This window comes from Sparus aurata, chromosome 21 (assembly GCF_900880675.1).
Source record: "Sparus aurata chromosome 21, fSpaAur1.1, whole genome shotgun sequence".
In the NCBI taxonomy this organism is placed as follows: Eukaryota; Metazoa; Chordata; class Actinopteri; order Spariformes; family Sparidae; genus Sparus; species Sparus aurata.
This window is the reverse complement of record NC_044207.1, coordinates 15,962,080-15,984,156: the sequence shown is the minus strand read 5'-3', so window position 1 is coordinate 15,984,156 and position 22,077 is coordinate 15,962,080. Positions and strand designations below refer to the sequence as shown.

Below are 22,077 nucleotides of genomic sequence, written 5' to 3'. Positions count from 1 at the left end.
TGTCTCATTTCTTCTTCAACCAGAGATTCATCCTTCTTCACAGGGCCTTGAGGGTTTGTTCTACCCTTTTTTACACATTCCCTTTTATACATTTTGTTTAATTAACAAAAAGTAAACTTAAATCGGCAATATTAATAAGTTACTGTCAGGACTTTATTGCTGATACAGACGATTTACTACAGTTGAATAGCTGTGTTAATAGTTGTGTTAATAGCCTGAAGGGAATCTTGTATTTTGATCGCTAATCAAGGCTGAGTAGTCCATCGTGAGACCTTAAACTCATTTTGTTTCCATTTCCCAGAGGAAAAGCACAACCCGTACGAGATGTTCCCCGGTGCGATAACCTATTAATTTTCTCCGTCCCAGGTTAAACTTAATACTTTGTTGATGGACAGCTTGGCTAAGTCTGCACCCAGGGCTTGACCTGGTATAATCCCAGTCAAAACCATCAGATTAAAACTCTACACCAGCTTCTGTCTCCACACCCCTGCAGGGGATGTGCCCCAAAGATGCTCTGACCTTGATTAACTGTCTGTGGATGTTTTAAATCTGACCCCACTGTCTGCCAGCACAAATGATTTAAATGCATTACTTTTTTACTGCCCATCAGTGTAATGCCTTCAATACTGTAGCAAAGCCCTCGCCCGCTCTCCATGACCTTATGTGACTGTCAATAGTGTCATTTTGGCTCAAAACATCACGGCTGACAGATTATAGTTGTGAACATACTGCACTCGTAACACAAGCCACATTAGCGTGGCAGTTAGCTCTGTTACATGAGGAGGTGACAAACCGGGGGGGTTGACATTTACTATATTGCCCATATGAGTATTCTTCTATGCTGCTACCTCATTAGTATCAATGGAAACCCACTTACATTTACTGTATGTTGGTATGCTGTTTTATGGGCCACTACAATCCTCCACAGCTCTACTGCATGTGTGTTAGCTATATTTACAAGTCACTCTGATTATGATATAGTATAGTTAAGAGGGACATATGATGCTGAATGAGTACTCATTTTGCAATTTCTTAAAGTAGAGCTAAAAAATGTGTTGGTTGTGCTGACAGGAAGTGTTTATTCTAAACAGAAATGCCAAAAACTACTATTTCCAGATCTGAATATTTGCTTTGACGGCTTTGTTTTTTGTGTCTTGCTCGCAGTCGCCTTCTACAACAGGTTGCTTAATGATGGTGTATTCTCTCCTACTGAGGAGAATATATCGCATTTTCGTCTGTAGACCATAAAACGTTTTTGTGAAAGAGGCCCCAAAGTCTTAAAAGTTGAAAAGTTCCTTGCACAACATGGTATCTTATGTGCACAAGGAATGGGGCATTATCTGGAGATAATGTCGTTCGCACAATATAAAGACTTGTTCCCTCAAGATTTGCCTTGTTCTAACAAGATTGTGTCTTGATCCCTCAAGATAATAACTTGTTCCCATAAAGAAACACATTTCCTCACCTGTCTGTATTTCATTCTTCCATAGTGGTATTGGTTTTTTTTTCCTAATGTAAACATTCTGAATAGTGCCTCCAACACTAAGCAACGCTAGATTATTGATTTCCTTGTGTTATGTTCTTCTTTGCATCTCTAGCTGGATCATCGCCCTCTTCCTTTACACTGCCTAAAGCCAACACTCTCAGTACTTCCATCCCCACCAACTCCTACTACCCAGGTAAACATACACTGCGTTTCCTCATGCTAATCCTGTATGTCAACAGAGAAGTGCTGACTATATAAGCGGTGATGTTGAGTGAAACCAGAAGGTGTGAAATGTATTCTTCACAATACCAGGATAAATTAATAAGACACTGTGTTTTCAAAAAGGTATTAATTAGTTTAATGTTCTTGGTAAGACCTCTTTTTATGTAAATGACAGACTTTAGTGCGTGGTATGAGTTCATCTAATAAAGTTAATATGTGCTTTAAAAATTAGAAACTGATTTCACAAATGAGAAGGTAGCTAAATTGACTTTGGATGACTTTACACCCTGCTCAATTTCTTCTTGTTACAGAAAGTGTTTTCTCTCAATTTGCCACGATTGCAATTTAGCTGTTCAATTATAACTTCAGTTTCTCCAAATAATAGGCATAATTGTGTGTCTTGTGTAATCAGATTACAGCCCATTGATGAGATGGAGTAAAAGGCAGCTAGCTTTACAATCAACTGAACTGAGTGGCATTAGCTTTTCTTCTGGAAAATTTGATAAGTTTCTTGTTATGCTGCTTGGCAAGAAACCAAAAAAGGAACTGTCTATTATTTTTTGTGATTGGTGTTTTTTTTGTGTCGATTTATCTTCTTTTATTTACTGCAAACTCTCTTTCCTCCTCCAACTTCTGCACTTGTTTTGGGGGTATGAGCAGATCCCTTTGTGCCAACTGCTATCTTAGGTGAGACACATTTTCTTTTCCCATTGCTGTTGATTATTTACTTCAAGTTGAAGGAAGCGGCAGAGCATTACATTTATAAGATGGCTGTTTGAAGACTTAACTGTGAGGACAAAAAAAAAAGTACAGATTTTCTTTTACCCATTTTTGGTTCAGTTGGCTCTTTTTTTTTTAACTAAAGATGGCTTCCTCACCTTCATACCTGCCTGCTGCTTCTCCTCCCCCGTCCCACCTCTCTCCCCCCCCTCTGTCCCCCCACCTCCTTTCCTCCCCTCTTCCCCTCCCTCCCCGTCAGACGAGGGGGCTCTCCTGGGCTGAGGCTGGCTTCACTCCATCCCATCCGCATTGCGTGTCGTGCGTGTGATGTCACATACATGTTTGACCTCTCATATGCATGGACAGACATGTGGACTGGATGTGGGGGGAGTGTCTAAGGGGGGGGGGGGGGTCAATGGGGGGGCAGTTGGCCCCGGCGCCAAGGCCACAGCGCGCTGAAGCCGTAGCAGCTGCACTGAGACACAAAACAGAAATTAAAGTGTGAGAGGGAGACAGAAAAAAACGCTCTCTCTTTTAGCCCCCCCTCACCAAACAAAAAGACAAATTCCAAACCGGGATGCGTCGGTCTGAACATCTGAACATCTAAAAGTCTTTTGCATTAGCTGTGCTGCCCTCCCCTCCCTCCCCTCTCTCCTCACTACGCATTTAACTCCCCTCCCTCCCTCCAAAACAACAACCTTTTCTATTATTCTTTTTAATGTCGCTCCCCCTGCCTTTGGCTAACTGCTAGTGACCTACTTGTTTTTGTTTTTGTTTTTGCCCAGTGTTTATTCATCCTGTTCAGTGATAAAATAGAATTATAAAAAAGGCATTTTGTTCTTCCGTTAATTATTACTGGCCTTCGTTGAATATGCAGAGCAGCCCAGAGTGCAGCATCTTAAACGATCAGGCACTTTTTTTCTTTTTTTTTATCAGCAGACCACGAAACGTAGCTAGAAAAATGGGGCACTAGAACTGCAATAAATTAATACTTAAGGCCAAGAAGGAAGATGCAATAAGCAACTCAACTCCAGCTTCACCTCGAGTAGACGCAACTTACAGTCAGGGCTAATTTTTTCCTTCACATTAGTGCAACTTAAAGTTGCGTCTTTCATCACCACCGCTGTGACAGCTGCTTATGTTAGTTCCACATCTAATGAAGCATGAAACAATTAACATGAAATTACGACAGCCAGAAAAGGTTACATGCTTTCAGTTGTGACACGCTCAGTCACAGCATTGTCTCATCAGTCGAAGTTAATGATCAAAACTGATTAGATCATAAAGGATTGGTAATGTTTTGTTTTTTTTATTTCATCGCACACTCCTATTTAAAAAAAAAAAAAAAAAGAAAGAAATGTTATAAATACAGGTGTCACCACACCAGCACATGCAAATATAATTATCGCAATTAGATAAAATAAATTTGAAATGTCAGAATGCTCAAAAAAATAATTGCCGTCATTATATTATGCAAGTCACAGATCGAAAAACAATTGCAGCTTGTTGCAAAGACGACCAGAATTTCACCATTATTTTCTCCCTTGAAATCCATGACTTCCTTGTTTTGTTCTTTTTAATTTTGTCTTGCACTGTTGAAATTGCCCCATCCATCCACTCAACATCCCCCCCTTGACTAGGCTTTCTACCTAGGCAGTTTGGACTGAGAAGGCATGTGATCTTGCCCTATAGTGTAGCTCTAAAACACTCTACTGTAACAGGTTCTCATGCTGTATTGTTGCTTATCCCCTCTCTCCTCTTTCTTCTCCTCTCTTTCTCTTTACACACGTAACCTCTTATGTATCTGCTATCTAAAAAGTGCCCATTAATGGTAAGTTTTCCCAAGTGGGCCCTGGGTTGGGGGAAGGAGGTGGTGTTTACTCAGAAAGCAAGCCGACAGTGTGAGGCTGCTTCTGACATGGACATTTCAGACATTTTATTGCATGACCAGTGGACATGTAGCATCTCACCGCCCTCCGTAACCGTGCCACCACGCCACCATTAGCCTAGCATGGTCAAAGTACGTACAGTGCCCCATTGGCAGCATCACCCTTTGCATTCTCCTCCCATCTCCGCTTCCCTCCTGTTCTTCTTGGTTATATTTTAAAATTTAGGTTTGATTTTCTTTTTTTTTTCTTTTTTTTTTTTCTTTTGTTTTTTTCATTTTTCGGGGGAAGAATGGGTGGCAGGGGTTGAATCCACGCTGTGTCTGTGTGATGCTTCTGACGGTGCCTGCTGCAACATGCTCACTGTGGCCCACCGCACCCCCCTCACATCCTCCTCCTTCATGTCTCTGGACACACTCCATCGTCCGCTGGCTCCCCCACAGCATCTGTGCCTCATGTCTGCCACCGACTGGATTACAGTATGAAAGAGCTGGAATGGACTTCTTAATATGAGCTGCAGCCCAAAACCATCAATATTGTACTGCCAGTAACAAAAACAAAAAAAGTGAACTGTTTGACAGCATCTTTATGTGGATTTTAACAAACGCTCTACAGTGTTTCTTGCAGTTAAGAGCTAATGACTCTGTTTGTTCTGACAGTAGCCACATTAGTGGGGTTGTTCCCATACCGATATCAATATCTGAAATGCTGGATCGGGTATTGGCGAGTCTGTTCACCGATTCGTTACCACAAAATGAACTAATCCTGAGATAGGACCCTGCTGCTCCCCAGAAATGCCAAAAATGGCAAGCAACTTGGGTAACTTCAAGCATTAAGCAAACTTTTTTTTTTTTTTTTTATAGTTATCTATCTTTTTCTGTTATTACTTATTGTCAAACTAAAAAGCAAAAGCAATCTGTATGTTTAGATCATTTTAGATTTTGTATATTGTTATGATATGGCATTAGTGTTGTCTATTCCTGGCTGCATTCCTGACTGTACCACTTCACCTAAGACTATTATTATTATTATGTTAACGGAAAATGTCAAAGAGTCATCTCTACGGTAATTTAGCAATATTGATATTGAGGTATTTGGTCAAAAATATTGTGATATTTGATTTTGTATTTAAAATTGGAATGCTATTCTAAGGCCATATCGTCTGGCCCTAGTTATAGGTATTCTCTGTAGGTGTTTGTCTTTACAAAGAGTTTAACCTGAGCCAGGCTATACAACAATTATATAAATAACATCCATACAGGGTAACCCAGCTGTCTTTATTTATTCATTTGATTTAATGGACTGGTAACTGATCAATACTTGTATTGATCGATACGCAAGTTCAGGTGTTGGAATCGGTATCAGGAAGGGAAAAATGGTATTGGATCATCTCTACATATGAAAGGTTAATAACGTAAGCACTTAGGGGCCTTGTATTCTAATGGCTATAGGCTGTTGTACAGTGCAGTAGGCCTGTAATATGAACTATTTTTCCAGCCACATACTGAGACAGATGGACCTGAACCTTCCCACCACATGACTCATCCTATTACTCAATGATGTTGTGTTTTTGTGACCATCCATAACAAACAGATTACTATTTGAGAGTTGTTTGTCAATCTGGAGGTCGGTGACATAATGCTTAACAGTAAATGAAATGATGTGCCATCTGTTAATGGGATCAGTTGAGGGGTATGAACTGGTGTGAGTGAAGACACCTAGGTAACTTAACTTTACCGTATATTTTGATAAACCAATCCAAACCCTACTGCCATTTCCTGCTTCAAGCACTATGTCACCTATCTTATAACAATATATGGGTAAATAAATGCTGTCTCCTGTCGTTCCGTCCTGACCTGCTCTGGCCTGTTTCTTTCCTTTATGTCCCACAGATGAGAGCCAGAACATGGGCAGCGACACCAGCAGCCTGGTGCAGTCGCACACTCACTCCCTGAGGAAGCGGGAGCCAGTCGACGTGCCGTATCAGACGGGTCAGCTCCACCCGGCCATCCGTGTGGCAGACCTCCTCCAGCACATCACCCAGATGAAATGCGCCGAGGGCTACGGCTTCAAGGAGGAGTACGAGGTAGGATGCAACACAGCTGTCACCCCCTCCGACAAAGGTTGCAAACACAAATAAAGCCAGGTGATAGACTTATAACATCTCCACGGAGCTTCTTGAGTGGGAATGTTTATCAGTCTAATCGAAGGCTTCATCTGTGTCATGGTGTACGGCCCCACGTCTCTTTCTCTGTATCTGTCTGTCTCTCTGTATCTGTCTGTCTCTCGTTCTGTTTTGCACCACACAGCACAACTGTTTTGTTTCTCCCCAGATGCACTTTTATGATAAATTGTTAATGCACCCCGTCTCAGTGTGTTTACGGTGTGATTCGTTTTGTTGTTCATCTGTTCCTTGTTGTTTGCAGTGTGTGTGTGTATGTGTGTGTCAAATGCTGCTGTCCCAGTTCCCCCTCGGAGACTCAGCTATAGACCCAACTTGAAATGTAAACCCCTTCCCAACCCCACATACAAAAAAAGTGCAAGGAAAAGCTAGCTGTGTGTTAGCCATGTCCCCTCTTTATCTGAATCAGGTCCGATTAGGCTCCAGCGACGGCAGCCTGCTGCTCTCTTAAGACTGTTGTCACACAACAGCATTGGTAATCTGACACCATGCCTCTCACTGACACGAAAACAAAAGATTTTTTGCCCCAGAAGGGCATCACTCTCATTTCCCCTCATTAGTGCATGAGGCTGGCAGGGGCTTGGCGGAGCTCCAGGCTCCTCGCCATCCCTCAACACCACACCCGCCAGCCTCATCTCGCCCTGATGCCTCATTGTAACAGACCAGCTTCAAGCTATACTTTCTAAATCCTTCTTTTTAAATATCTAATCTGTATGGCTTTAGTCTTTCTATCAGACATCACTCTTTATTGTTGATATCATTAACACTTTTTTGTTCTGACATCCTCTTTCTCGCTTCTTCATGCCTCCCCCATCCTCACATTGTTTTTTTTGAAAGGTACAAAACTTTAGCAGTGGTGTTTTTGGGTTTGGGTTGATTATAATGAAAACAATGTCTTTTCATGATAATCTACAATTGTACATGTCTGTTATCAGGGTAAACAGAGTCAGTAACCATGGTAACAAATGAGTTGTCCTTAAAGTTTACAGTACAGGTGTACAGGTTTTTCACTGACAGCCTCACTGCTTTTCCTTTGTTCTGGCGGCACTCACTTTCGCTCTCTTCCGCTCGCTCTCACTCACTTACTCAACCACACACTTGCTGCAGCACACATCATTAAGTTTCACTGTTTCATCAATACTAGGAATGAAGCTGTAGTAAGTAACTCACTGTCAATAGGCACATTCATATTTTAACACATTACAAGTTATATTCAGGCATGCAAAAGCTGGACAAATCTGCACAGGAAGGCCAGAAAGTCATTGCCAGGTTCCCCTCATCGCGTTTAGTTCAAGTGGGGTCGGTTACTGCTGTACTCCCCCCCCGACTCAGTCGGGTTCAGACAAAAAAGTGCAGCACAAGCCACAAGATGTCCGCCTTCAATCTAATATAATTGAAGTAGCTGGCACCCAGCTTGTGGTGTTTGAACCACCAAATTACACCCTCAAACTGTGTCACCATGCAGAATGGAGCGTATTGTACATCTACTCAAGAATGTGAGGTTAGCAAGGTAGATTGCCCTGTCACGACATGAAAGTCTCTTCCATGAGTAGATGCACCCAAAATTCTTGGGGGGTGAGATGGTTGCTGGGTGTAGTTTGATAGAAAGAAAATAGTTGCTGTTGAGCTTTCCAAAGTTTTGATACTTACAAAATCAATGAGGTAATAATAAAAAATCAGGAATATTTTTTTTTTCTATAACTGAATAAACAACCTGTTCTCAGAGGAAAATAAGGTCCCCAGAACACTGTTTGAAGCTAGAAAGGTGGCAGGGTCGACCAAATGCAAACAAAGTAAAAAAGGATGAAACTGTGTTGTCCTTTAAGGTCAGTTTGTTTATTCACTTTATTCAGTCATAAAAACAAAGAGCGTTTGTTTATTTGATTTGTTTAAGCACAAAAAAATCAATCAATAAAGTTATTTCTCTGCTGATTAAAACCGCGATCCCAGTGCCTTCCAGTTCTATTATATTTGAGAGAGGGCAGACATCTCTCTGGCCAATATATCCAAAGCTGTGCAACTGACACCGAAAACAATCTAGATAGAGAGGTAAAAGGAAAAACTTGTATTTTGGGGGGATTTTGGTTGAACTGTCCCTCTAACTTGCATCACATCTTTTGTTTTAACTCACTGACCGTATGTTCTCTGTACTCATCTAAACCTTCTGCATTCGTTCTCCCCTTCTCCTTCCCTGCTTAGCTCTACTACGTGTGGGCCAGATTTTTCAGTAATTAACTCCACACTTCCCGCTTACGACTGCAGAATTAAATAATGCAGCCTCCCATTGCTACCTGCAGCATCAGATCATTGAGGGTCTTGAGTGCTTTGGGCTGCCCTCCAGGCCTAATCCATTATGGATAAAGGTGTTTGGGGTTCATGCGGCCGGTATTGCATTGACACCTAACAGTCAATCAGACATGAGTAACGCCACAACGAACTATTGGCCCCCCTTCCCCCTCACCGCCCGTCCACAGCCTTTTGCAAAAAAGGGCGGTGGGGTGCTTAAAATGTGTAACGGAGCTCATTCTCACTTGGCTAGAGTGATTCATTTGTATGTTGTGTTTGGCTGCTGTCTTCTCTATATCAATCTGTCTTTAGGTTAATGCCCTTTTAAACCGTTTATTTCTGATGATGAGATTGGAGGCCAGTGCACCTCTAAACCTGTTGACTTACACTGTACTATATCTCTCTCTGACCCATGCTTCTTGTTATTCTGTTCGTTAACTTTGGATCAGATAAACGAGGTAAGCCAATACTTTTGGTTATTTGTGAGTTTTTTTAGAACGTGTAGATGATCATCACGAAACCTGACAGATTGATGGTGATTGGTGATTGGTGCTTGTTGGTCCTGTGGGATAACAACATCTCACATTTTATAATCTAGTCTGAAAAGGGCATTTACCAACAGAAGCTTTGCACAGTTCCCAAAGTATTTGACATCATATGATGACATCTGTGAAGCAGTGACATTTTTTTTGTTTTACCTATATCATGTCTTTACAATGTCACTATGAACTGTTCCGTATATTCTCCACATCTTAATTCTGATGTTTCTTTATAAAGCTTTTTGTGCCAGAATAATAAAATAATTGAATAATTTTGGCAATAACAATCTATTTCTGACACCATTAGTTAATTACAAATTGAAGTTTGGGTAAATGAATTCATTATTTTATTATCACATAGCCAAACTAACTGAATACCTAAGTTAATTTACAGTTTGGACCAAATAGATGACGTGATTGGAAATTGAAAAATAACACGCCACATCTCTTCACACTTTGTTTTGTACTTTGCAAAAGCTTTATAAAGCCATGTTTGGTTGAAGCTTTAATTATCTGCATGTCCAAATTCTTCTGCATGTTGATGCACAGTTTGAGTGAGCGAGCAGTGAGCAGAAACAGAAACAAGTTTATAAATGTTGTGCTGTGATTGTATTTTACTTGTTTTCAGCCTGAAATATGTTGTATCTAGCCGACTGTGAGAAACCCAATAAGCTCCAAACACAAATGAACACTCGTCAGTTTGAATGAGTCTCCTTCTCTCACATGTTAATGATTAATTGCATTGAGATCCATTATTTCTTTGACTTTGCCATGGTGCGTACGTCAAGTGCTCTGTTGTTGCTTTACGTAGGTTTTCCCAGAGTGGGTGAATGCACAAAAGTGGTTAAAGCCTCCTGTACAAAATGTGCTGGGACAGGAGTACAGCCGGTAGCCTGTAATTTAAAACATACCTAGTTGGAACTGGGCCTATGGGAGTAATTGGAGGACAGTGAAAATCTACCTGCAGATGCATTAAGATTAAGTACAACACTGACCTTTGCTCCAGAATAGTTTTTACAGATGGAGCCATCCATTGTTTTTCGATGAGTTTTAGTTAGCTAATTATTCCCACTATGAGTTTATAGCCTTTAAATTGAAAGCCTTCATATAATCTCCTCCTCTGTAGAACTACTTTATCACCCTAATTAGTTTTTTTTTTACTGAATTCAGGATCTAAACAGCCGGAGGAATGAGACTATACTGCCTGAGACGGGCAGGGTCATTCAGTTTAAGAGAGAAGTATTATAAAGTCGCCAGGTAACGCCTTTCGGCTTGAAGAAGATTTGTCTCCAGATGCTTGATATTAGACCTTTATCCTTCGGAGTGACAGAGGGAATGACATTGGCCCGTGCATTTACTCAAGACATACTGCCACGGGAGGCGAGGCCTGTATAATTCATCTCTGAGACATGCTTCCATCTTCACTGGAGGGATAGGACATATTTTTAGCATATTAAAGCTGTTTCTCAGAGAAATCACTAATCCTTAGGACTTAATACAGGAATATGTCCTTGTGGCATGTCTGAGGGACCTTTTATTTGCTAGACAAACGGCCTACTGCCTGTCGTAGCACTGAGATGAATGAAACCATCAAGTCCTAGAACACTGATGATTGAAGACGACTCTCTCAGACCGGCTAACCACTCTTAAAGGAACCCTCCAAACAATCTGTTTAAGCTCCGATAAATGCTCTCGAATCTTTACTCACAGATGGCCTGCATTCTAATGTATTAGCTGACTTTTCAAATGTGCATTAGCTGACTATCAGAGGGCCAGAACAATAGCGTGTTTTTGTCCGGGCTAGTCTGCTTGGAGCCATCCCCACCCGCCCCTGCTGAACAGCGGTGGACTGGCAGTGGATATGTATTTTCATAATTTGGCTTAATTGTGCCACCAGAATGGAAATCTCCCCAGCGAGAGATGATAAATATTTCATGAGGGTAATCTGAGCAGAGCAGTTTTGATCTGCAGACGATGAGCTGGCTTTATTTTTCCCTGCGACGAGCTGATTGAGTCCTTCAGATGAGGCAGGCAGACAGCCGCTATGATGGTCCCACCCGGCAGAGCGGTGCAGGGGAAGAGGTTTGAGCGTGACACCCACCGCCTCTGCCCTAATGGCACTCCCTGTTTGACACAGCTCCCCAGGATCCACCATCCTCTCTGTGTTTCATGTCTAATAATGATGTGAATATCTCTCTCTCTCCCTCTCTATGTTTTTCTCTCTATTGCAATGTTCCCTTCCTTTTTTTGGAGAGCTGAAAAAGGGAGGCTATGTTTTGCTTTAGCCTGGTTATCATTTAGAGTGCTCACACATGACACCATATTTCATCTCCCTTCTCTCTGTTTTCTGTCTTTTCAGAGCTTTTTTGAAGGACAGTCTGCGCCGTGGGACTCCGCCAAGAAGGATGAGAACCGCATGAAGAACCGATATGGGAATATTATTGCATGTGTGTACAAAGCACCTCCTGAGCGCTTATGAGGTTTTTTTTTGTGTGTGTGTGTGTGTGTGTGTGTGTGCTGTCCCCATTCTTCAGGCTGATTTATTGGCCAGGCTTGTGACTCTGGATAACTGTAAGCTGCTCAAACAGAGTTTTATTATCAGCCAACGAGAGCAGCTTTGACCTTTCCGATCTACTTTTATATTCATCTTTTGGCAGTGTCTTTTCAGTTGTGAGAAATAAGCTGTGCCAGCATATGGCACGGAACATGTTGCCTCTGCAGTGTTTATACAAGATGCTGAATTTTGATTTTGCAAGAAATTCAAATGACTTATCTAAACTTTAGTGTATTTCATATTACATGAGCTAACTTGAGAGTGCAGAAGATGTACAGAATTCCATTTCTTTAAAAATGTACGTGATCCAGAGTCAAGGCTGCACGGTTTTCGTATATGTCCTTATTCAAAACAGCTGTATTGTGTTCTTACTTTACTTTCAATGCTTACTTTAAAAAAAAAACATTGGAAGGTTTATAAGGTCTTCCATTAAGCGAGTTTCACATAATTTCTTATTTAATATTATCAAGGTTGCAAACTGACAGCAGCATCACGGGGTACATTCCAAGTCTCTTTCCCCACTCCTCGCCTTTGCCGGGAGTCATTCTGGTCCTCCATCTTGCAGGCCGTCCCTCCGCACCGTTGTGTGCTCCGGCCAGCGAGGAGGAATCTCTGGCGACCCATGAACAATGACACACACAAGCAACCTTCCCAGAAGACTTTCCGTTGAACGATTCTTCGCTACTCCATCAAACACATTTGAAGGAGATGGCGCATGTCGCTCCATGGGGCGCTTTAGAGGAAAAGGCGTCTCATTAAACTCTTAAAAACACATTTCCACAGATCCTCTGTCTTTGCATGGTTTCCTTGCGTCTCTCCATCTTTGGTTGGAGGGCTGAAGGAAAAGCAGAGGTGGGAAGTAATGAAGTACAAATACTACGAATACTAATACAATGTTTTAATGCATTAAAGGGGTTTTATCGATTATGTCTATTTTGCATCAATGCACGTCACCTATCCAACATCACAAGACTGAGTTCAACCTATCAGTGCATATCACACATGGCTCGGGGTGCTTGACCAACCCAAAATATCGGTATTTGACGTTTTAGGATGACACTCAAAAATCAGCTATCTTTCTGGTGCTGTAACAAACAGCTCAGATAAATCCTACTGATTCGACCTATGAGTTTAATAGTCTTTGAATCATGTCTTTCAGAGGGATACTTTTTATTTATCTTTATTACTTTAACTTGAGTAAAGAAGTTGATGTAGTACTGCTACTTTTACCAAAAAGTGATTGAGTAGAGAACGTGTGGAGTTTTTGAGGAAAGGGTGCAAATGAAGGAATCATGGATGCTATATAAGAGACTTGGGATGTATACACTGTGTTTGACATACAGGTTCAATCACATGACAGCAGCCATTCATCCGCCATGTTGCATTACTATTACTGTGTTTTCATTTGTGCCACAGTATGATGATGCCACTCTGGCCATTCTGTCACCTCCTCCTCTGTTTTTACTGTCTATCCCTCCGACCCTCTCCTCCCTTTCTTCTCCTGTTGCCCTCGTTAATATGATTAATTCAACACTGGTTTCTTCCTCTCCGCCTCTCTTCCAGACGATCACTCCCGTGTCAGGCTGCAGGCCCTGGAGGGGGAACAGAGCTCCGATTACATTAATGCAAATTACGTTGATGTAAGTACACACACCAGCCAGCGCCACCAACGCAAAGGTCACTGCGCTTCCTCTCGGGTAGAGAGAGGGCGCTGGTGCCGCCATCGCGGGGGGCCTGAGGGACAAAGCAGCCCCTACTGCCTGCCCATCATATCCACACACACACACACACACACACACACACACACACACACACACACACAGTGCCTTTATATTCAACTTAAGAGGGCTGCTGTAGCACTCTGTTCATTGGATATATTAAGAGGAATGAAGATCAGAGGCTGACAGCACTGGGAGAGAGAAAAGGCAAACCAGCACTCAAGGGGAAACTGAGGTTATAGTTTTGGACCTTGCTTTGAACAACAGCACGAATACATTGTGAGAACTTAAAATGAGAAGAAAAAAGGGGGAGAAGTTCCATGGATTATTAATTCATTAAAAAGTTAAATTGATATAATGAAGAGGAAAACTTTTTAAAAATTTTTTTAAAAAACTTGAACATCACATAGAAGCAAAGCTGATACACAAACAGAATAAAATGAGTCCAAATTAGTTTGGCTACTCTGACTCTGCTGTTGCTTTGTTTTTTGCATGACTATTCTATCTATCAAAAGAAACAAGATGCAACAACCTAAATGACAAGAAGGTCATCCCCAGATTATATTGCTGTCACTAAAATTCATGTTTTTTGCTTCCTTTATGGTCCAGATTTACATTTAGCTTCCTGAGAAGCAACATCATAGTCTATCTGTCATGCTCAAAAGCATCATTATATCTTCAGAAAACCCAAGTCAGCAAATTTCCAGTGCCAAGGTGTTGTTAACTTTTATAGAGGAACAATAGAAAGCATCCTGACTGGAAACTGGCCTGGTTAGTGCACGTTGTAGGACAAGAAGTCTCTACAGCGGGGGGATTAAAAACCGCCCACTCTTTTCACCCTGCTGCAGTCTGGCAAGCGATACAGAAATATCCACTACCATACCACCAGACTACAGAGCAGTTTCTTTCCTTAAACCTTAGAAAACCTGAAACAAATGTTTGGGTGCCTGACTTTTTCTATAATTGTTTTGTTTTTCCTAGCCTCAGCATCCACAATTTGATTCAGGGGAATCTTACGTTTCAGTCCGGGTTTTACATTTGCCTTGTCTGAGAATGGAGGGATTTACCAAAAAACGGATGTCAGCATTTACTGATAACTTGGTCAGAGTCATTTATTTATTGAAATAGATGTACTTGGATGTTTAAGACTTCAAATATAAATTTTTGTCTGCATCTGACCTTTCCTTACTGAGTTACAGCCATTTATATTATATTATTATCCTTGGCGTTTTTTGTTTTTTTTTAAAACTGGTGTAATCCTTTATTTAACTTATGGACCACATAGATCTGTCCAAAAAAGAGAGTTAATAGAAATGTTAGTAAAACATATCAGATGACATTGTCGAGGTCTCTGGGGGTTAATTCATATTCCACACATCAGTCTCCTTCCTAATAGGCTTTGTCACAAACTGCTCCTTTTGCATTGTCATATCTGGTCGTTTGAAACACGTAGCCAATGCTGTCATTTTCTGGTGAGGAAAGTCGAGAAAAGATCAGAGCTGCTTCTCAGTCTCACCTCCACATAAAGCAGCTCTCTACTGTTAGACACTTGAAAACTATCATGGACAGACTAGTGAATAGTGGGCGCAGCAGTTTTATACAGGGGTTCTGTTAAACATCTTACCACAGGAGAGTACACGCAGCACAGCACTTACATGCAACTCGAGTGACTGCGCACACCTTTACACTCCGTAAGAGTCATTAAAAAGTGGCGTGAGACATGCCTTCCGTCGAAAACAGATCCAACCCACTTACCTCGCACAATATAGACCTGACCTGATTTGCTGTTGATAGCAGGGTTAGTAGCAGGGATGTGACCAGACACAGGAGCTCGTCAGCCTCTTTGAGCAGATGCTTCCGCTCCATGTGTAATGGCCTGGTGATGTACCTGACGTCCTAAGTGGTTTTCTGCTCAGGAGAGATCTCTCACTCCCTCGCCCATCTTCTCTTCCCCCGCCCCTCTAATGCGGTAATTTGTAATCTCTTGTTACGCCTTCAAACATAAATTCATAATGCAAGGTGTGCCACGGCAAATGCAGGGGGCTTAAATTATTTACCTTTCCCACTATTCAGTTTATAGCCCATTATGCTGCGGAAAGGGGCGCTGTGGAGAAGACTCTCACAATAGCGAGGGGCCCCATTATAAGATAAGAATATACGCATATTAAAAAGGCTCCTGATTGAAAAGGATTTCCACTGCTCTGCCAGCTTCATTGAAAAAGTACTTAGCAGAAAATGCAGGCAGATGGGTAATGATGTTTTTGCTCTTCAGAAAGCTTTTTAACCCATCTCGAAGCTTGTCCTGCCCAATAAACTCTTATGTGTAGAACATTTCCCACTGTGTTTGTTATTGTACTCTATTATACTGCCGATTATTTCGTGTCATGTACGAGTAAGCAGAACCAGCCGGGGTATGTTTCTTTTTTCGCGGCAGCTGATTGAGTGTTTTCATAAGCATTACGAGGCGAGGAAACATAGTGTAATAGGTTGTTGTCTGCAGGGTTGTGCCGCTGTGCTACAGAGAGGCTTGCTGGGGTTGTGCAGTGTAAAGTGAAGTTAAAACAGAGTTGACCCATGTGCGCAGCAATCAAGTCACTTAGGTAAACCCTTACTGTCTCCTAATGATTGCATTCATATGAAGCTATTTCATGTTAATAAGATTGCAGTTTTGTCAGCACAGGAGGGAAGCATGTTTATTTGCATTGACACTGAACGTTGTGCATTACATCAGCGTATTTTATGAGGGTTTTAGCTGCTCCTGGCAACTAAAGCATGATTTGTTTTGTTATGGTTAAGTCTAGCATAGAGGCCATGGTGTTGTCACTAGAAATTGCAAAAATGGAAGCTGACCTGCCTTAAAGAACAATACAGAACAAGCAGGGTTTTTTTGGACATTCGACAAAGCCTTCTGCAAAAGTGCTTCCCAACCATTTTAGCATGTGTCATGGCTGAGTATTTACTGACAGGAGCTCTGCACAGTTATCGAAGCATTTAACCTCAGATGATGAAATGTGTGAAACAGTGGAAACAGTGACTTTTTCTTTACAATGTCACTGTGAGTTGTTCCATAAATGCTCCACAACTCAATTCTGATGCTTCTTTATAAAGCTTTTTGAAAGTATACTTACTACCCTGTCATTACAAGAGCCAGAATACAACACAACAGCCAACAACACTGACTCAAATCTCTGACACTAGCTGTTTTTTTAAATTGAGGTACGGGTCAATAAATTCAGTATTTTATTATCACATAGCCAAACGTTCTGACCCGATTGAAGCATTGTCTTAATTGAACTTCTTTGCCTTCTTGATAGCCTTGCAAATATATGATATGCATATAGTCCGACTAGAGACTGATTTATTTCTCCGCATGTTGTTTTATTTGAGGCCTTAAATGGTAAAACCAGAAATAGAGAAGAAAAAATAGTTTTTATGGTGCATTATTTGTGCTTTATCACAAAATATGCAATAAATGACAAATTACCCTAAAACAAGTGACATGAAACCTGTAACACCAAAACATCGACTCATAACCACTATATACTATATTTTTACAGCTTTAAATGCACTATTTTTAACATGTACACATCATTGTCTACTGATTGCCAATATAAATCCTGCTTGTTATACATAATTTGTCAAGATAAATCCTGCTTGCTGTGTGTTACATATAGACATGTATACATAATGTACATGATCCATCCACATTATGTTCACATATCTATCCAGTATTCATTCTTTTTTTCTTTATACTGTTTTAAACATATAGAATAGCTGGTTTGTATACAGACTCTTGGCCATGGTGTTTTAGTTTAATGTACTGACTTGCATTTCAAATGCTGTTGTACAGCACAGTCCTGAGCATTCATTGTTCTTTATTTTTTATCTTCCTTTACCTTATTTGTCCAGTTGTTCCTAGTTGTATAATAAAACTGTGAGGGGAAAAATTACAATAAATCCTTGTTTGTATGTCTTCTCATACTTGGTCAATAGATTTTGATTCTGATTACTGAAAAACAATAAATAAAAACTAGATAATAAATCTGAGGCTTTGGAAAAACCCCTTGTGGTCTGGGGCCTTGGGGCAGTTTCTCACTTTGCTCTGTCACTAATCCAGACCGGCTCCCCCATAATGACTTCCATGAAGGATGTTTCACTTTCTGGATCATGAATGGAACATCACCAGTGAGCATGATGAAGGCATTTTTTCTCTAAAGTGCATTTGGCAAAGCAAATAAGCAGTATATGAATGCATTTTGTAGGTGTTGGGGTTGGTACCCCAGATCAGCAGCAGTGGCCTATCTAATGATATTCAGCCTGAAAATACAGATTCATGCCCTCAGGCAGAAACACTTCATTATGCATATTTTAGACACTCTACACCCCACTGTTACTGGAAAGAATTAATATAAATGATCATTAAAATAAGCAATGCAGCAAAATACAGAGACCCTAACACATATTGAATTCTCTTTCAGTAATTTACACATCCCTGGAAACAAGACCTGTTCAATTAACAATTTCAACATGGACATTTCTGCATTTATCTCTTTGTGCTGCTCACGATGAAACGCTCTTATTTACCTAATGTAACGTGTGTCTGAAAAGCCGCAAGTCCATTTATAGTAAGCTCTACTCACCTGACAGTCACTGTCAGGGCCTTCCTTTCTTCCTGTCTCTTCCCCCCTAATCCGACGGGCGTACTGGGCCTCCACTTTACTTGACAGAACTTACATGAAAGCACAAACAAATCTCCTCCTCAGTCCAGAGATAAAGAAGTCATTAAAAATGGAGGACAGTTGAATAGCTGAAAGAGCCCCATGGATGAGAGAGAGAGTGAGCAAAATATCCTTTGTGTCTTTCTCCCTTCATTGGAGGAGCGTTAATCACAGTCCAAGTTAAATTGAATATGAGGGAGATAAGCAGAGCAGCAGGGGTGGGGTGGAGGGGGGGGGAGAAGACAATCAAGAGGAGGCAGGGCCTGGGAAGAGCCTTTAAGTCCTAATGTTTTGTTTCTTGCCTCATATCTCTGGAGAGAAGACAAGGAATTGGACAAATAAAACTTGAAGGGATTAGAGTAAGCCGTGAGACTAGGGGCCTGTTGTGAAGATCAGTGCTGTTAGTTGTATCTTGGGGATTATCAACACTTTGGCTGCTTACTCCAGAGGTGTTCTGCATGTAGAGTGTGTGATGGAGAGTGTTTATGCATCGTGCATCCAGCTGCATCCATCACCGGCTCTCAGTTGCGCATTTTTTTTCCCTCACTCAGATTGTCGAAAACAAAGAACCCAAATGGGTGTACAGTAGCAAACAGCTGGCAGCCTCAACATGCACAGTGTTTCTGGAGAGCGGCACACATTTTTCAAACAATACCTCTTAAGGTGACGTCAAAAGATCCCCTTCTTGCATGTATTAAGGTATACAGAAAAGCTTTAGTGTGTTGCAGAATAGAGTATAATTAGCACAAATAAATCCTAGAAAATGGCACCTATTCCTTCTCCCTCAAAAAAACCCAGAACATATGAAAATGTAAACTAGGTTAAACTATTTGTGATGTCACAAAAGGCCCACCTCTTAAAATGTAAATGAGTACAGACAAAATGTCATCAGTGAATGTGAAAATTGTCTTCTGGTGTCAAACTCTACACATATATCCAGGGGCAGCCATAATGGGACAGCTACTAATCACGTTCATCCAGCCACTAATCATGTTTATCTTAATATAAGCAGTGATAACCATATGTTATTTCCAAAACACTCTCCATTACATAGTGAAACGGCAAGAATAAACATTTAATTTACTGTTACTTGATATGACTCTTTGTTTTTGTATGGAATGTCAGAGGTGCATCATGAGCAGCTGCCCGCATGACCCAAGAAATTCATGGATTTCAACTAAGTGTTAATGTTGGAGTGAAGTTCCTTGTGATGCCAGGAAATAAAAAGAGAAGAGAAAGAGTGAGCTGTCAAGGGCTTTACATCCAAATTATAATGTAATGACCAACTTACTTTCGCTCTGTACGTGAAAAGGGTCCTTTGACTGAACCTTTCAGGTACCTAGCCATTACTGAGACATTTTAATACATTCAACTTTATGAACAAGACAAGAAACACATTTATGACTGGAGGGGGACTTCAATTTCTGCTGCAGAAAGGTCTTTACTGGCACTCTATACGTTTTAAATCGGTTCTGTGCAGTGCAGTACTGTATGTAAAGTACATTTTTTTTGTACGTTTGAGACAAACTGAGTTTGCATGCGAGGGGTCAACCAGCATTGTCAGAAAACAGACTGAAAATCAAAGACGGCATGTAATTTCCTGAGTGAAATGGCCTCGCCACACAGCTGTTCTATTTTACGAGTGGGAGGAAAGTGAAGTGACTCTCATATTCTTGTTCCTCTCTTTTTTTTTTCTTTTCGCAGGGCTACCACAGGCCAAATCACTACATTGCCACTCAAGGTAAGAAAACAAACTTTCTAAAAATTGCTAAAGCACTCTGGGTGTGAATGTGTGGGCGGTGAGAATTTAAAGCTGTCTGTCTGTTCGGAGAGATGGATGTGTGCAGGTGTTTGGCGAATATCTCTCCGAACATCCCCGTTGTTGTTTACATACGCTCTCGCAAAATGCTCTTTGATGCTCAGTCAAGTGTGCGTTCAGGGGAATCTGGTACTGCTCACTACACACACACCGCGCACACACACATACACACACCGACACACACTGATGGACCTCTGAGGGCGCAGAGCAGCGCGTTTTCTCTCGCTGTCTGTTTCCTCTCTTCCTTCCATCGGTGGTGTGGGAGCGATTAATCAGGCAGTCTGGGAGGGAGCTGAATAAATAAATGGATTAGCTGACATGTACAGGCACATTTTGTCACTGTGTTAATCTGGCCGGCAGATTCACAGGGGCGAGGAGCACTTACTGTGACCCCAGAGGTTAAGTCTGATTGATGGTTAATTGTTATGATTTTTTTTTTTGCGTCGGGAGACTCTCTCCCACACAACAGGGCTGCATGCGTGGGGATTTTGCGTACCACTTTAGAGGGAAAAAAAAAAAATCAGCAGAGGAAGAAAAAAAAGGAGGAGGCGTTTTTTTTTTTTGCGAAGAGGCCTTAATGGATTCACATTCTGCTTTGGCAGAGCTGGGAGTTGCATAATTACCTGTTTATTAGTGCATTGCCTCTCTTCCTCAGTGTCTCAATTAAAACAACCCCTCTGTTTGCTCTTACTTTAGAAAAGAGATGGCATACCAATCAGGCTGTGGCCGCTTGTTTTTTTTCTCTGTGTGTACAGCACCTGGTAAAAAGTGACCAGCGAGTCAAACACTCAAAACTAAACAGTCTGCCAAGCGCTGAGTCTCCTACGGGGCTTCAGTTCGCAAAAAAAGAGCCACTTTAACAGCAATGAAAGGATTTCAACTGTATCATTATGACTTCTATAATTGTCCCACAGTCATTAAGAGCATTCCATATTTCATTTAAAAATATGCATATGCAGATCAGCAGTCAAAGAAATATTGCAAACAGAAGCCCTCTCTAAGATGAAAAGCTGCAGAAGCCAAACGTGTTTGCATTCAAGTTAATTAGCCCCTGCTTTCTCATTGAGCTCGCATATTAAGTCCTCGTTTTCCGACGACTGTATCGCAAGCGCGATAAGGATTTTCACAGTGTAGAGCGCCATCCAGTACGAAAGAGACGAGGTGTGCGTGTGTGTGTGTCTGTGTGTGCGTGGAAACATCTGTATTCTCTGGGAGAGCAGGCCCTTTTATAATTCATCATCAGCTCCGGCAGACTGACAGGAAGGAAGGCTCAGTCTGCTGACACTGAGGCAAAGAGCAGCCAGAGATGATAGGAAAGCCAGACACAGACCTGTCTCTCTCAGTCAGACAAAGTGCATACTGTAGCACCTGAAAAGAGCACCTGGGCATTGGCACAGTTGAGCTGAAAATGAGGAAGTAGTCTCTCCTCTCCCCCAGTAAAGTTTTTCAGTGAGTGACACTTCCCACTCAAGTCCACCGGGACCAGCGGTGGCTCCGAAAATGATGATACCCGCAGTAGTGCTAGATAAGCTAAAAAATCTTTGTCATAAATTGGTTGTGGGGGCGGTTGAGGGTGCGCTTAATATGGCAGACATGTGGGAAAACGTTGTCACCGTTCTCTCATGCTATAAACTACAATGACACTCATTAGTTTGGGATTTATTGATGAGTCCCTTTGCACTGTCAAGGTGACGACGGCAGGTAGAACAGCTGTCACTCCATAAAAGCCTCATCACCCAAGCTCCACTCCTCATTATGTAGGTCATTCTCTCATCCCATACTTTTTTTTTTTTTTTTGCTGCGGCAGTACAACAACTGACTCTCAGTAATTCACCAACGCCAACTGCAGCTCACCTACTTAGCAGATTGAGCGCGTGTGTGCGGCTCAGCCCTCCCAGTTCGCCGCCTTGCCCCTTTTCATTTTTATGTCCTGCAGATCGTTTAAAT

At 41.5% G+C, this 22,077-nt stretch overlaps 1 protein-coding gene across 14 annotated transcripts in view; it reads left to right on the top strand.

Annotated features, from left to right (window-relative positions):
* LOC115573034 (receptor-type tyrosine-protein phosphatase mu) overlaps nucleotides 1–22,077 on the top strand; it is a 179,065-nt gene that overhangs the window by 129,934 nt on the left and 27,054 nt on the right. For 4 of the 14 annotated variants that reach the window (XM_030403635.1, XM_030403627.1, XM_030403630.1 and 1 more), the window contains 8 exons: nucleotides 1,599–1,679; nucleotides 2,369–2,395; nucleotides 4,248–4,259; nucleotides 6,198–6,400; nucleotides 9,232–9,240; nucleotides 11,681–11,768; nucleotides 13,439–13,515; nucleotides 20,016–20,052. In XM_030403635.1, the coding sequence (XP_030259495.1) occupies nucleotides 1,599–1,679; nucleotides 2,369–2,395; nucleotides 4,248–4,259; nucleotides 6,198–6,400; nucleotides 9,232–9,240; nucleotides 11,681–11,768; nucleotides 13,439–13,515; nucleotides 20,016–20,052 (534 nt within the window). The remainder of the gene's footprint in view (nucleotides 1–1,598; nucleotides 1,680–2,368; nucleotides 2,396–4,247; nucleotides 4,260–6,197; nucleotides 6,401–9,231; nucleotides 9,241–11,680; nucleotides 11,769–13,438; nucleotides 13,516–20,015; nucleotides 20,053–22,077) is intronic. The other 10 variants (XM_030403639.1, XM_030403631.1, XM_030403634.1 and 7 more) reach the window with 7 other exon arrangements.